This window comes from Thunnus maccoyii, chromosome 18 (genome assembly GCF_910596095.1).
Source record: "Thunnus maccoyii chromosome 18, fThuMac1.1, whole genome shotgun sequence".
NCBI lineage: Eukaryota > Metazoa > Chordata > Actinopteri > Scombriformes > Scombridae > Thunnus > Thunnus maccoyii.
This window is the reverse complement of record NC_056550.1, coordinates 19598671-19613994: the sequence shown is the minus strand read 5'-3', so window position 1 is coordinate 19613994 and position 15324 is coordinate 19598671. Positions and strand designations below refer to the sequence as shown.

At 39.9% G+C, this 15324-nt stretch overlaps 3 protein-coding genes across 5 annotated transcripts in view; 1 reads left to right on the top strand and 2 right to left on the bottom strand.

Moving 5' to 3' along the window:
* Window positions 1-90: 90 nt before the first annotated feature.
* On the bottom strand, window positions 91-9269 carry LOC121884059 (dynein axonemal assembly factor 8). Its single transcript, XM_042392612.1, has 29 exons — window positions 9094-9269; window positions 8870-8980; window positions 8641-8775; window positions 8429-8539; window positions 8200-8299; window positions 7963-8062; window positions 7643-7885; window positions 7466-7555; window positions 7242-7386; window positions 6974-7162; window positions 6731-6871; window positions 6483-6644; window positions 6282-6389; window positions 5991-6132; window positions 5532-5805; window positions 5096-5175; window positions 4777-4931; window positions 4278-4404; window positions 3442-3573; window positions 3190-3354; window positions 2448-2750; window positions 1984-2147; window positions 1759-1900; window positions 1509-1603; window positions 1304-1418; window positions 861-1057; window positions 675-760; window positions 511-580; window positions 91-289 (listed from the first exon to the last, which is right to left on the bottom strand). Exons 1-29 carry the CDS (start codon window positions 9169-9171, stop codon window positions 221-223), a joined length of 4029 nt encoding a protein of 1342 aa, XP_042248546.1. The 5' UTR covers window positions 9172-9269; the 3' UTR covers window positions 91-220.
* Window positions 9270-9316: 47 nt separating this feature from the next.
* mrtfbb (myocardin related transcription factor Bb) overlaps window positions 9317-15324 on the top strand; it is an 80935-nt gene continuing 74927 nt past the window's right edge. For 2 of the 3 annotated variants that reach the window (XM_042392614.1, XM_042392613.1), the window contains exons 1-2: window positions 9317-9456; window positions 9614-9672. The gene's annotated coding sequence lies outside the window, so the exon portion shown is untranslated. The remainder of the gene's footprint in view (window positions 9457-9613; window positions 9673-15324) is intronic. The other variant, XM_042392615.1, reaches the window with a different exon arrangement.
* igfals (insulin-like growth factor binding protein, acid labile subunit) lies at window positions 11118-13062 on the bottom strand. Its single transcript, XM_042392623.1, has 2 exons — window positions 13003-13062; window positions 11118-12856 (listed from the first exon to the last, which is right to left on the bottom strand). Exon 2 carries the CDS (start codon window positions 12849-12851, stop codon window positions 11118-11120), a length of 1734 nt encoding a protein of 577 aa, XP_042248557.1. The 5' UTR covers window positions 12852-12856; window positions 13003-13062.

Genomic DNA, 15324 nt, shown 5'->3' with positions numbered 1-15324 from the left:
GAATACTTTTTGTCTCAAACACAACCTACAGAACAGAACCTTTAGAAGACTGGAAACCGATTTTTAGAAAGAAAACTGCATTACAATGGCTTGAAAAAGATATTTATATTATCTAAAACATGTATTTGGAATTATGAATTACATTTTTTCAGTATAAAAATGCAACAGATGTTGCTTAATGTTTGTAAAATGTGTATGTACGTCTTCACACATTTTAACTTCATGGTACAATGGTATACCAGCTCTCAGGAGACAAGGCATCGAACAGGTAGCATATCAGCTGCTCGGCCTGGTGGAGAGAACACAACATAGATAGTCTAAAGGTGCTTGTAAGCAAACAGCAAAATGAGCAATGCTTGAAGCACCAACTGAAAACATTCATGACAATATAACAAATGTTAATCAGTACACCTGGTTGATTTCCATAGAGCAGCTAAAGTCACCTGACTTGTAGTCTTGTAAGTAAAATGCAAACCTTAAAGCAAAAGCTGACTTATATTCATGATTTACCTCTTTCTCACTTTCTGGGTAGATCATCGTTTCCCCCACTTTCTGTAGGTCTGACCTCTCCTTGTAAATGCTATTGTAACAACAAAATGAAAAGGTAAAGGGTTATTTAAAAGCAAATATTCTAAATGCATGCACTGAGAGGTTCGAGTTGTCTTTTTCCACACCTCTGGAGGATCAAGTCAAAGCGGGTCACAACCTTTTCCCATTGAAGAGCGATGATGAGGCAGGGGGCCGAGTGAAGATGAGTCATCTTTTAAGGATGCAAAGAGATAAAGGATAACTCAACTGCTGATTGCACTGCACGAGAAGAAAGTAAGTTCTAAAGCTTATTTCAAAGCCACACTCCTCACCCTCTCATTTCCACTTGATAACAGTATCCTGGCGATGTGTTGCCTCTGCTCATTATCCAGTATGGTCAACCTCCCTGCCACCAGATGGCAGCCTGACCTCAGCAGCTGCTCCAGCATGTCCAGCTGAGATGGCACTTTTAAGGGTAGCAGCAGACAGGTTGTTTGCCAGAGAGCGATGTGTATCAGGGTCCCTGGTACTAAAAAAACAAGCCAAATAGGACATTGGTTTTCTGCAGAGTCTAAAAAGGTCATCTGGAACTGAGTCATATTTCAACATCAAAGTCCCAATAAATGATTAAATAATTTAAAGGGACCCATTTTTCTTTTAGAAGTGACTGAACCATGCAACCTGAATACAGGCCATATCATGGGTCTGCAGAGTGTTAAGTTTAAATGAAAGTTACATATACAATACATATATATTATAGTGTCTCTGTCCAAACCTCCACTTGGTCCTGGCGCCATCAGAGGTGACAGACCTTCTTTGGCTGCAGGGGCCAATGTGCAGCTTTGCTCACGCACTACAGAAGCTAAAGAGTCTGAACACAGGCTAAATATCTGAAACAAGAAATCAACAACAAACATAAAGTAGTGCAGGTGACAACTTCACAAAAGTTTGAAGTCTTATGCTGTGTGTGACATGTATACCTGCTCTTGTCTCATTATGCTGGTTTCAGCACAGCAGAGCCCCCCTGGGAAAAACCTCTTGACATCCTGAATCGCTCTCTGATATGTTCGCGATCCTATAACATTTGTTTATTGACATTTTACTGACACATACGCAGGAATTCTATTCTTACTGGTTTATCTCTGTGGATTCAGAGTTCATGAATGTGAGCCAATATGTGGCGCAGGGCACTGATCATACTGTAGATGCTGTAGTATGAATGAGCCATACCATAGCAGGCTGTCCACAGGGATGAGTCCTCCTGGCCCAGCATGTCCAGAAGCCTCTGCACAGCATTTTCCCCCTTGAAGCAGAGAGCCAGCGATGAGCCAGAGCACAGGAACTGCACACGGGCCTCCAAGTCTGAGGGGTCCTGTACAGAACAAGTTAACCCTATATGAATTATCAGTTGGCATGAACAGAGGGCTCATTTGTCAATTAGACATTCTAAGTTACATTTTCCGCAGACAGTAGTGAGTTAGCATCACTTTTGTCCAGGGTCACTACTCGCAAGCCCACCAACGTGAGACCACTCTGCTGGAGTTTGCAGAGTATCGTAGCCAGAGTGTGATTCCAGACGCTTGGTTTGAAGAGGAACACAGTGAGCAGCATCTGTGGATCTGAACAGAAAGTTAGCTTGTTCCTGCTCTACAGTATCACTGAAAACGCCAATATATATTCAGAGTACAACATCACATTTATCATTTGCTGCTTTTACAAGTTATACAACAAATATAGCAAAATTAGTGCAAAGAAAAAACTGAAGCACAAGTAAGTTGATAAAAATCTAGTTATAGATTACACTAACTAATACCTGAAACATATCAAATATGTTTATATTATTAAAGGTGGGGTTGCTTTCCCTCCTTTTTTACTTTTTCACACACAGCCTTGTATATACACCCACTCAGCAAACTTACCAGGAATCATCTCATGGTCAAAGAAGAAGAGGGAGGCTTGTCTGAAAGCCACTTCAGGTGTGGGTGACATCAGGACGCTCAGGTCACCAGGATAATCGTGTGGTAGGAGCTTCTGCAGTGAAGCAAAAGCATCCGGTCTTCTAAGAGCACACAATAGAGCAGGAGATGACATCAGACGGTCCAGACTGCCATGGTACAGCTGCTCTCCCACCTCATAAGGACTCAGCCCCTGGGCCTGAAGTCGAGTCAACACGGGCAGCCACTTCAGGCCAAGCAGCTCAAATGGTGAATATCGCACATCACCTTAAAAATCAAGGAAAATATAAGCAGAGAAGAATGGCAACAAATTTCCGCTTTAATAGCTCTTCATAAATGTCATACTCATCAAGTGCCAAATACAGGTTAACCTATCGTCTTTGTCATAGGATGCTTTTTACTAAATTATATCAATACTCTCTCATTTGTCTTCTTACACATAAATAGATTTTATTGACAACAGTTGGGTTACATTATTTGCAGCTTCTTCATTACATTTAGTTGAAGTAATATTTCTTACTTTTTAGTGCTAAACACCACTTGGATGCATAAAGTAATTCACTCACATACTCATTAATTTGCTCACTTGCTGAACTGTGTGGGTTGATTTGTGTATTTGACAGTGTGTTTGTTTATTTACTGCTGCCCCCAGTTCCAAAACCCAGGACAGGCTGTGCTATGAGAAATACATAGGACCTTCACCCACCTTGTGGCCTTTCTGTCAGCACTCTGTGTAGGAGGCTCAGGCCTTGGCTCATGTCCTTTCCACACAGTGTCAAAATCACCACCTGCTCCATGTCAGACTTGAATGGACACTTTTGCCGTGACAGGATCACATCGGAAGGATTTGGCACTGCCCACATACACCTAACTAAAAAGAAAACATATATACATAAAAAAAAAACAGTAGAGGATATTCTACTAGAATCTTTACTTACATTGAATTCACAGTACTTACCAAATATATGGAACAGGTTGCTGTTGTAAGGCACAGTGTGGAAACACAAGCTTGGCTCTACTGCCTGATCATCATTACGTCTGGAGCGGATGCAACCCAGAAGCTGTTGTGCCTCAAATTCTCTCATCAGGGCTGAAACAATATGGCAATTGGACAAAATTATCTAAATGGAAATATAATTAGCAATGCAGACTTTGCACATTATCTGCAGTTTTTAGATAGTAAGAAGTCTTATTGCATATCATTTTACACTACACATTTTTAGCCATGCTAACGGCATTCCAGATGGAAAAATATCAGCAACTATTGATTCCCATGAAATTTTGTTCATGGTCCCCCGAGTTTACCACGGTGATCCCCTGACTTTTCCTTTAGTGCCCCAGCAGGTTGCCATTTTTGCCTGTTAGTGATATCTTGACAACTATTTGATGGATTGCCATGAAATTTGGTGATGAATCCTAATGACTTTGGAGATCTCCTGACTACATGTAAAACCACAATGACGTGAAATATCACATGAATTGAATTGTAATTGCATGAATTGCAGATGTAACTTTATCCTCTGAAATTTTTAATTTGTCCAAAGCTTTGATTTATGACCAAGTTTGTGTTATATGCTAATTAGCAAACGTTATACCTGCTTAACATTAACATGTTAGCATTGTCATTATTAGCATGTTAGCATGCTGACTAAGCATTTAGCTTTTAGCTCTGCTGTGTCTAATTATAGCCTCACAGAGCCACTAGCATGGCTGTAGACTATCAGTCTTGTTGCTTTTCATATAATTTACGAGATGAATGATGCTGTAAATATAATGTGAGATGGAATTTGAGACCTGCTGGCAGAGTAACACTGTGACACAACGCATTTTCTTTCCTCAGTATCAACACCAGAGAGTGAGAAGGCAACTCTAGCTCCTCCTGATCCAGGGGGACAATAGGTGGACTGCAATACACAAGTGCCTGAGGAAAACACATACAGGATTCAAGACTGTGGTGAAAAATAAAGAAGAACATTGGCCACAGCTAGAAACATTTGAATGCATCAAAAAATTCACCATCTGAATACATTTACTTACAATTAAAGCTACAGTTTCTATTATGATACAGCCTAAATGTCCTCGTTTCAATACAAGCTCAAGGGTGTGACAACCAAAACCATTACTACTGTCCACCCCCATTTTCTCTAGAAAATGGTGAATTTCCCTAGAAAGCAACTAAAATAAAAATATACCATAAATCAGAGATCAATTGCTGACTTTGATTCATGAGGTTCAATAAAATACTGTCTCAGCTCCCCATTCTTCTATTTTATTCTATCGCACATTTGTTTACCTGCTGGTTGGTGAGTCCCAGGACTGCGGCTCCGTTACTTTGTAGCTGCAACCTCTGCAGCCCCCTCAGACTGAAGCCTCTACGTTCACATACAGCCAGCACTTGGACGTAGCAACATGGAGGCACAATAGGTGACACCACAAGGAGCATGTCACCTGTGCAGGGGGAGAGAGGCGGGTGGGCTAGCAACTCTACTCTTTGATACTCACTGCAAACAAAATTTCCCTTGGGACAGTTAAGATGAGAGTTGAAAATGAAATATGGACACAATACAGCGTTCCACTTGTGACAGTTTCAGCTCCTTGCTGAGTTACAGTACCTTTAGTTGTAGCACACAGAAGGGCAGATGATCTAACATTGAACAGGTTGCATCCAGCTCTGTCTCCTGAAGATACAACCCTACAATCAAAAGGGAGTCTTTTATTCATGTGCTTAAAGTGACTGATTATATCACTATTATAAAACAAAATCAGAGTCACAGTAATACAAAGGACAAAGGATAAAAGGACTATACTGTAATATGTAATAAATAAAATCTCTATTTCAGTAAAACTTAACTCTTTGAACAATGAGATTTAGATTTAGAGGTGCATCATTTTCAACTATTTTTATCCACAGTTACTTTGAAATAGTTGGTCAAATAATTGGTCAACATAGTCTAATAATAAATTTAAGAAGTTTAAAGAAAAACATTACACAAAGTAAAAAATATTACACTGTTGAATGAATTTTTGCATTTTGGAATTTTGACAAACTTATTAGGCTGGCTGTGATTCTGTGTCCTTCCTCCTCGAAGCCGTCCTGAAAACCACAAGCACAGCTCCTTGTGGACTTGACTGGCCAGTTGAGGGGAGTACAAGAGTGGAGATCCTTGACCTCTGCAGTGGGTTTTAGAAGTTGGCTCTGTCTTCTTGAGCAGCAAAGAATTGGTTAAATCCTTCATCACTGAGTGAGCACGAGGGCCCCGAACAGCTAAAGCTAGGACAGGCCAGCAGGTCTCATCGGCTCTTTGGATAACTGGTTCAGCACCTATGAATCAGATGGAGAGTTTTGTTTTCAAATACTATTTTTATTCAATAAAGACATTTGCTTTGATTTGATGTTACAAAGGTCCTGGGCCACAGTGAGATCCAGGGCGGCATGTACACCAGACCTGTGAGCCAGAAGGAAAATTACTGAGCACTTTTATAACAAAGGGCTTCAGGTATTCTTACCAATACAGTTACTCAGGACCCCCTGTGGTGGATAAAGGAGCCGCAGACCACACACATCGAGTCCTGAGTTGAGAACGAGCTGGAGGGTATGGTGTGTTATGATGGGATGTAGGGAAAAGGCACACCACAGAGTGAATGATACCTACAACAGAAATGAAGGGAAAGTTAGCATAAATTCAGTTCCTGCTACATCAGTGACTCACTGTTTCCTGAGATCAAAAGACAGCGGTTGGAACGGAACAACTAATGACAAGGTACAACTACTGCACTTTTGAAGGGCAACGTCCTCACCTCTGTGTGCAGCTCTTGTGCGGTCTCTCTCCCCTTACAAACACACTCCTGAGTTTCCACAGTCTGCCAGTAAAACCCTGGACTGAGACCAAATGTCCTATCTATAACCTGAAATACAAAGCCAAGGCAACAAAATACAGTCAACAGAATGCAAAATCATCTGAGTGCTTGGAAATATATAAAATCTCTGCAGCAATCCACCTTTTTGTTTGAAGTGGCAGAGATAAAACAACTTAAATAAGAAGAAGGCAGGTGGATGGGTGAGGTCGGAGGTAGCCAGTGGGCAATTAAAGCGAGAGGGGTCTCGGAGAGGAATCTGCAGACATGTTTATGGAAAGGTGCATGGATGTCTGTGTCCCTTTTCTATAAAACAAACAAAAAAACAGCATCACCACCCAGATTATTACACACTGTGAAGCCTAAACAGTAAGTGTGTTTTTGCTATTCACCCTTGGTGTATAGCTGTAACGAGCCACAGCTAAAACATGCAAAGCTAGCCCGTCCTCAGTCCACAGCTGCTGGAGTCCTGTAACCCAGAACGGGACCTTTGCACCAACTTCATCTTCATCATGATGAGGGTCTGGGCCAACCTAGCACACATAAACAAGTGTCCCTGACAAGTTGAGGCATGAACTCAGCTTTAATAATAAACTTTGGCATATGTTCGGAAAGAGGAGCCACTGCACACTAACCAAAGACAGAAACCAAGCCACAAGAGTGTTGTATATGTTTGCTTTGGTTACAGGATCCAGATATTTTCTTTTTCCATAAGATCTGCCTTCAACCATACCAGGACTGGAGAGGCTGACAGTAAGTAGCATGCACCCCTTACTTGCAATATCTGCTGGAAGTGTACTGATTGACTGGAGATGAGATGCTTCCTGCAAAACAAACCATGAATAATAAGTGTTGGCACTTTTTAAATGATACTGTAAATTTTGAGTAGTTGTGGTTACTTACAAAATCATAAAGAACATCAGTCTTTTCAGCAGCTGGCTGCTTCTCTCTGACAGATTTAGTCGGACGATGTATTTTCAGTTCCTTGAGAATTTGCTGGTGTTCATGTTGTAATGTCTGCTTAACTTGCTGCCTCTGTCGTTGGTCTCTAACAGAAGCATCATCATGGCTAAGATATTAAATTTATTGTGAATGATGTGCTGAATGAATAAAGAAAAAATCCATACCTCTGCTGCTTTGGTTCTTTGGGATATTTATTCCCATTTCCATTCATCTCCCTTATTTTCTGAAGCAACATACTCTTGCCAGTCACTTCCCTGGAAGCAGAAAAATGACAATATGAACTCGGACAAAATGTGCTTAACTGAAGCATGACAAATGTTTCCAATGCAAGATATATTTACCTGTCCCCCGCCCGTGATCCAATATGCACTTTAAGATTGGGTTTCTTTGCAGGTGGTATTTCCTGGTGAGTGTTGTGTTTGGCTGGTGACTTGTAATCTGATGAAAGCTTTGGGGATGTTCTTGGTGGTTTTATTGAAGGATCAGGGCAGCGCAAGTCAATATAAACTGTGGGACATTCCTGGTGGCTCAACTGCAACTCTGTTGCCATGTTTTCAAATGATTTATTGCACACATTATTCTGTCTGTAGGAAACAGGTGATTATTATTATTATTATTTTAGGGATTTGGTTACAAAACTTTATTTGTTATGTTAACTTACCTAATGTGGTTAGGACTTTTTGCAAGATCTGACACAGACTGGCTCTTGCAGAAAGCAACGAGCTTCTCCATTATATTCTGGGACCTGTCCTTGTCACCATCTATGAAGAGAAATTGGTTTGAAACTATAGACACAGCAAATTCACAACGTAAAATATTAAATAAATAGGCCCATAATTATCTACAAACCCTTTATAGATCACTATTGCTATAATGAGCACAAGTAAGTATCACTTACCTGCATGTATTTTTGCAACTTCCCCTGACACACCCTGTTGCAGAGGCAGCTCATCTTTGAGATTTTGGAGGACATCATCCAAATCCCACTGATCAAGCATCTGAATGTAATTTAAGTGTGTTAAAAAAAAGGGTATTTTTTTTGGATAAAAACAGCACCTTGTATTGAGAATATTTACCTGCATCAAGCATAACTGGTGAAGATTATCTTTTTACTTTACCAAACTCACCGCAAATGAGAGAACAGGAAAACCCTTATCAGATTTAGTGTTGTCCACATTTGATTTTGCATCCAGCTTGACTCTGTTCAACTCCACCTGATTTTTCTCACAAGCACTTGCCTTTATAATGGAGACACGGAGAAGGAATGAAAGGAAATGATTGATGAGAGTGCTTTACTGTAATCTCATCAGGACAGTGACTGCAGATGAATATAACCCACCTCAGCAGCAGTACCAGAGTGCTGTGTACCCCAGTGAGTTGCAGTAGTGCTTTCTACAATTTCATCATCCAACTTCACACTCTGGCTGCAATTCTCTTCTGACCAGCATGTCTGTGCGAAAGGTTTCAACAGCTCCTGGACTCATACAAACACACAGACAGTTTATGTCAGGTCAGTGGGTCCTGACATTACTAGCATTATAACACTCTTGAAAATATAATTGAATAACCTCCAGTTCAGCATCTTCCATTGGAAAACTGTCCTCCTGGGTGTCTTCAGGGACCTTCAGAGAAAGACCAGCTGGTCTTTGAAAAATTGTGACAATCCCTTCATCCTCAGACTGTAAAGACGTAACATTGTTTGGTGTTATCTGCTTTAGCTAACGTGAATTATGCTCGTGACAGTTAGCAGATGTTATCACTTTTTCATTTTAGGAATAAAGAAACAGCCTACCGATGAAGAATTAAAGTTGATGGTCGGTATATGCGGTTTCACTTTCTCCAGAATTGAATTCCAATGATTCAGCTCCATTTCCAGCGGCCATAAATAAACCAGAAAGAAAGATAAACCTGTGTTATGTAACTTTGAGGAAAGTATTTGAGGATCCTTGGTTACCACTGGCAACAGAAAGCTTCTCTGCACGGCACGTGAGCCTCGTCAACACTGCTGTGTTACCTTCAGGTGCTGTCAGAAATATCGCCACTAATTTAAGCCGCACGTAAAATCACAGGAAAGTGTTTTGCACCTGGACAAACAATTAACCTACAAACACGGTGCTGTGGCTGTTCTTAAGAGAGAGAGAGAGACATGTCCGAGGTAGGTTAAGCTCAGTAGTCTGTAACAAATATAGCCAAGTGTTTATATATACATCAGTTCATGAACATGCTAGTGTTCTGACGTGGTTATTTGCAGTTAGATGACAAGCTAGCTAGATGACTATTGTGCTAAATTAATACCTGTTCATCTTTTGTAGGTGCTGCGTGACTAGCCAACTGTTTGACTGTGCAGTATACATATTCTGCTACTATCCAGGTACATATTTCATGTGATTGTGTTTGTTAGCTATATCATTTTCTGTGTTTTTTTTCTGTGAAGCTTTGCCAGTTTTTTATGCCTGGGCATACTATCAGCCAGTAGGTAACTTACTGTTGTGTCTGCAGGGAAGAAAATTAGCACCAGCCACCAGTCAAATGCTGGTAAAATATGCAAGTGGCTGGTAGATTTGCTTCACTCTCTATGTTCACTCAAACATATGCCAAAAAAAAAAAAAAGATGATAATCTATTGAGTAGCTGGTAAAATTTGAACATGCACTAACCATTTGGCAGGTGGACAAAAAAGTTAATTTTGCACCCTGTGTGTAGTACTTTTTGGGAGGTGGGGAGTAACTTACATGAAACATGCTTAATAAAGAGAAGGCACACACGTTTTAATCAATTTATTGCACTTCTAAGACAATTTCCTAACAGTTCAAACTACTTTAAAGTAACAAGCATTACATGAAGACACCAGCTGTACAGATATTCATAATTCCTCCTGTCTGTAATTTTTTGCCACACTTTTTGTACATCCAGCCCAGTCACATAAATTATATATATTATACCTTGATGTTTTAAAGTTAAAGTGCCATTTAAATGTTTTGCATAAGGTTAAGGAGCCAAACATTAACCTATGTTTACATATCAAATTACAGGGCTGTGCCATGGTTTTGCTGACTTTTCTGGCTCGTTAGCACGATTTTCATTGTCCCAAAATGCTCATGACCACAGTAATGAAAGTGCTGTCCCATAGTAATGTAAATTTGATACTTTATGTGTTCAAGAGTATGAAGGGAGGTCCAAATGGTTCATAAAGGATAGTATATAGAGGAATAGAATACATTTTTAAATATATTAAAACATTTTGGACAATACATCACATTTAAATTCATCCATTGTTTTTATATCTTTTGCAAAACTGTCTCCATATCAAGCAAACCGATCCTTAAGTGGTAAAACTAAGGTATATACAGTCTCTTTTACTCTCTAATGTCAGTATAAATTGAATTATCTCAAAGCATTTTCTTGTGGATTGAATAAAATTCTATTTTCTGCAAAGAGGTGGCAGCTTACTCACTGTAGTTGCACTTTCCCACAATCACACATTCACTATTAACATAAAACTCCATAAAGCTGAAGGAAAATTAAAATGTTTTTTTTTGTTGTTGTTGTTATTGTTGTTGTTTTTTTAATTGAAAAAAAAATCTTAGCATCCTTCAAATATGTTTTGAAGAAAATTTTCTGTAAAGGCTACAGACGACAATAATTTTTCTGTTAATAGTCAATGTGAAATAAGAACCTGAATCACACATCAGTATTACAGTTTTAATCTTAAAATCTGAAAATTAAGTTGTATTGTTGAAAATATTACATGTGACAATTCTGCAATATTCTGTCCTGTATGCCAACTAATTATATAACCATGTATGTGTGTGTCTGCTTAGCAGATTTGGAAGTGTTCATTGTCAATATCCCGTAGGTCCACACCAGCTAGATTTGGTGGGCTGGTGCATGTAATGTTGTTGTATATGGTGATAGTAGTGTCAGGCTCTTCACTCTCTGCGTGGGTCTCCACTTGCCGAGGTACCACCAGTGGATTTCTCAGGCTGTAGTTTCTGAGTGGGAGGGCACCGCAATCACATTTCCACCGGTTCCCAGACAGCAAAAGTTTTTCCATACTCTCTGGGAAATCAGGGACCATGCTTGTCAGGGCATTAGATCTCAGGTCTAGATAGCGCAGCCTTGGAAGTAGCTGCTTTGTGCCATTTTGTAAAAACTGCCGACATTCATTGTTGGACAATAGCAAGTACTCCAAATTCTTTAGACCAGAAAATGTGTTGCTTGGGAGAACCTCCAGCTTGTTGAATCTCAAGTCTAGTCCCAGAAGGCCTACCAGGTCTACAAAGCTCTGGCGTTCCACTGTAGAGATGTTGTTGTATTGCAAGAAAAGCCTTCGTAGACCAGACAGTCCAGTGAATGCTTGAGTTGTGATTCTTGTTAGGCAGCCTCTGTCCAGATGAAGGCTGTGAAGATTCGACAGGCCTTTGAACACTTGGTCTGGTAGACTGTGGAAGCAGCTTCCAGACAGGTTGATGACAGCCACATGAGACAGGCCTGTGAAACTACCAACTTGTGCCTCCTGTACGTTATTTTGCTCTAGCTCCAGGACCTCCAGATGACTAAGGCCTTCAAAGATCCTCTCGCCCAGGGCTCTGATCCTGTTGTAGCTGAGTCTTAGTTCTTCTAGGTACTGCAGATCACGGAAAGTCCTGGGCCTAATTCCAGTGATAGCGTTGTTGGAAAGACGCAGCACATGAAGACTGTGCAGTCCCAAAAAAGTGTCGTCATGAAGAGCAGTCAGTCTGTTTTTTGTGAGATCCAGCCATCTGAGTGACTTCATGCCTACAAAGGCTCTGGGAACCACTGTCACGATCTGATTTTGGGCCAGGTAAAGCTTTTGCAGTTTAGTGAGTTTAACAAACACATTAGCCTTGATGACCTTGAGATAATTTCCGGTTAGATCCAACTCTTTAAGCTCAGCAAGATTTTGGAAGAGCTGTGGCTGCAAGTAAGCAAGCCTGTTCCCTGCAAGAACAAGCTCTCGTAGACCTTGGAGGTCATGGAAAGCTGTCTCAGGTAAGACTGCTATTGAGTTCCACCCTAGGTTCAGAAGCCACATGTGTGAAAGTCCAGCAAACAGTCTCTCCTCGATACGAGTCAGCTGGTTGTTATGCAGACTAAGTGAGGCAAGGTTAGGTGTGTTCTCGAAGATAGTACCCGGTAACGCCCGCAAGCGATTTCGCTCAAGGTGAATGTGTGCTAGTGACCGAAGTCCTTTGAAAGCCTGAGGGTCAACGGTCACCAGCTGGCCACTCTGCAGATTCAAAAAGTCCAGATTGGTAAGATCCTTGAAAGACGATGCTGGGAGTGAGGTGAATAAGTTGCCATCCAGCCAGAGAGAGTGTGTGGCTGGCGGCATATCAGGTGGGATTTGCGTGAAGTTTCGAGCACTGCAGTACATGTTGAGCTCCAAGCTGTATTCATCGTGCAGACAGGTGCATCCCTTAGAACATGGAATCGGCTCTTCGGTCACCTTCTCTCCGGCTGTGTCGGGGTCTGACAACACCAGTGATGTTCCCAGTACCCACAACACCAACAGCACAATGGTTCGCATAACAGCTGTGTATAGAGTATTAACATCACTCAGTAAATTCACTCTTGGACATTTTTACAGAATGGTATAAAATATGATGCTTTGTTATATATTTAATTATAGTTTTTTCAGAAAAATTGTTAATGTTTTGCTCTTAAGGTATATTGCTTACCTTAAACCCGAGAGATCTTGATTTAAGGTGGACAGGCTGTGAAATGCTGAATGACCAAACCTTGTGCAATTGTTTGTATGCTGTATGGAAAGTCGGCCAAGCCCCCAAACCTTTTTCGAAGTCAAGTGCACCGAATGTGTACAATTAACCCATTAATTTCCATTAGGTTTGTGCTGAATGTTGCCAGGAATTTTTCATCTTTTAGAGGACAATTAGCTGGCTATCACTAATATCAACTGTGATCATTTAAAATCCATAACCCTTAATGTCATTAATAGTTCCACTGTTATAAAGTTATTAAAATGAGACCATACTGTTCATTGGCTCAATATGGTGACAACAGTACTTTCTTGAAATCTCTAAGGATTATATATACACATACCTCATTTATCCTTAATATATCACACACATCCTGTATTATCGACCTAAAAAGAGATTCAGTGAAAGTAGCCTTTGGTGTTTACTAAAGTCAGGGTCCTGTCACTGAGTGCATTTACTGTAGATTGTAACTGATATACAGTGGTAAAGAGATAAGATGAACCCAGTGCACTAGACCCTTAACTTAAGTAATATGACTTTGTATACATTACCCATTTAGAAAGCACCATATTACCAAGGGGTAATATGAAGGGGTATTGTATGCCACTTCATACTCTAGTTAACAACTAATATTACATATTGATTTAGAGTATAGTTAACTAATTATTATTATAAGCCACCCCCTTGCCGTAATGCCTTGTTATATTTGTATAAATTCAACTGTTATTAGGCTGTCTGTAAGAGACTTCATGAAAACTGTTATGCCAGTGCCATTCCTGTTTCATTCACTTATTCGACAGTGCAGGATGAGGTCAGTTCCAGAGGTCCATTTCCTAATCACGTCTATGATTGTAATGACTAACTTACTGTTTGTTTTTCCCTTGGTATCTGGGTTCTTTTAGACAGCCATGAACCGGTCGTGCTCTAAAGGACAACCAAATCCAGATAACACTGTGTGTTTGCATGTAAATTTCATTGACTGACTTACCAAAATAGGATTCATAACAATATGGAGAAATTAATTTCATTGAACACATCCTCTAAATTAATGTATGTCACTCAAGTCTGTCCAATTTCCACAGAGAATAAGTAGGCTAAATCTGATTCTCTTTAGGTAGGAAAGGTATGTGATGCGCAAGACAACCTCGACGTCTCTAGTAGCCTGAGGTTGCACTCAGTGGATTTACTGAAAAAACATTACCTTATCAATAATTGTAATTTTATATGGGAGTGAAAATAGTTCTTGGATTTATTTAATAGTCCCACACAGATTAATTTAGATGTGTGCATCAAATTCATTGCCATTTAAGTTTAAATCCAAAATTGATGTTTTTAAATGTGTAATTAACTGAAAAGTTTTATATTGAAGGATAAATATGGCACACATTTGGACAGTACACAGTGTTTTTCTCAAGTATCTTCTGTTTTCCTGTAGTATTATTTGATTTTTTTTGTGACAAAATACATTTGTCATATACCAAAAAGAAATGCATGTCATATTTATTTTTAATGGCATGTGAAATGTGGAAAAAGACCAATGCATGCATATATCTGCATATGTCCCATCAATCAATCAATCAATCTCCATTTAACTAATCCTGGAGGAAGTTGTGATAATCTTTACTGAGAAGACTGAGGAATCTATGAATTCAAATTTTTATTTCTTTTGCCAGTAGAGAGCACTGCTGGCTTGTTTTCATGTCTAGGCCCAACAGCATGGTATGTCCTTTGTCTGTAAAGGGCTCTCGAAAGCTTTTAAAAGAGAGTTTGTTTTATTTTAATGGTCAATAGAGCATGTGCCGGACATAGAACATGTTATGAGTTCAATCTTGTCAGGTAACATTATAGAGCCATAGTTCTCATATGTCGTGACGTCTTTGGATAATGTATATAGGCTATTGAAGAGGGCTGTTTTTGTTTCATAGAATGAATATCATATAATTATACAAACAGAGAAATAAAACACTGCAGTTTCAGTCAAAAAAAAAAAAAAAAAGCCACACCAACTGGCTGCGATAGCGAGTTGTTTCATGATTGTTGTTCCCCTGACAAACACCTCTATGTAACTGACTCATTCAATGGCATTCAACCAGACACAAAGGTTCCCATGTTTTTCAGTTGCTGTGAGCTTCCTGAGAGGAGGAGAGGAGTCTTAATAGTGTGCGGCAGAGCCTGCTGCTGTGGCTCTAAGTGTCTGACTGGGCTGTGTCTTGCTTTCCTCAAATTACTCTGGATAAATTATTGCTTCCTCAGCAGTGGAGAACAGCCCTGAAAGGCATGATG

Bases quoted from the DNA above. Each gene is read 5' to 3' on its own strand.
- LOC121884059 (XM_042392612.1), bottom strand. From the start codon at position 9,171: ATGGAGCTGAATCATTGGAATTCAATTCTGGAGAAAGTGAAACCGCAT. The intron at 6,390-6,482 runs GTGGATTGCTGC...TTTGTATTTCAG, and splicing joins CTGCCACTTCAAACAAAAAG to GTTATAGATAGGACATTTGG. The intron at 5,806-5,990 runs GTAAGAATACCT...TCTGATTCATAG, and splicing joins GGTCCTGAGTAACTGTATTG to GTGCTGAACCAGTTATCCAA.
- igfals (XM_042392623.1), bottom strand. From the start codon at position 12,851: ATGCGAACCATTGTGCTGTTGGTGTTGTGGGTACTGGGAACATCACTG.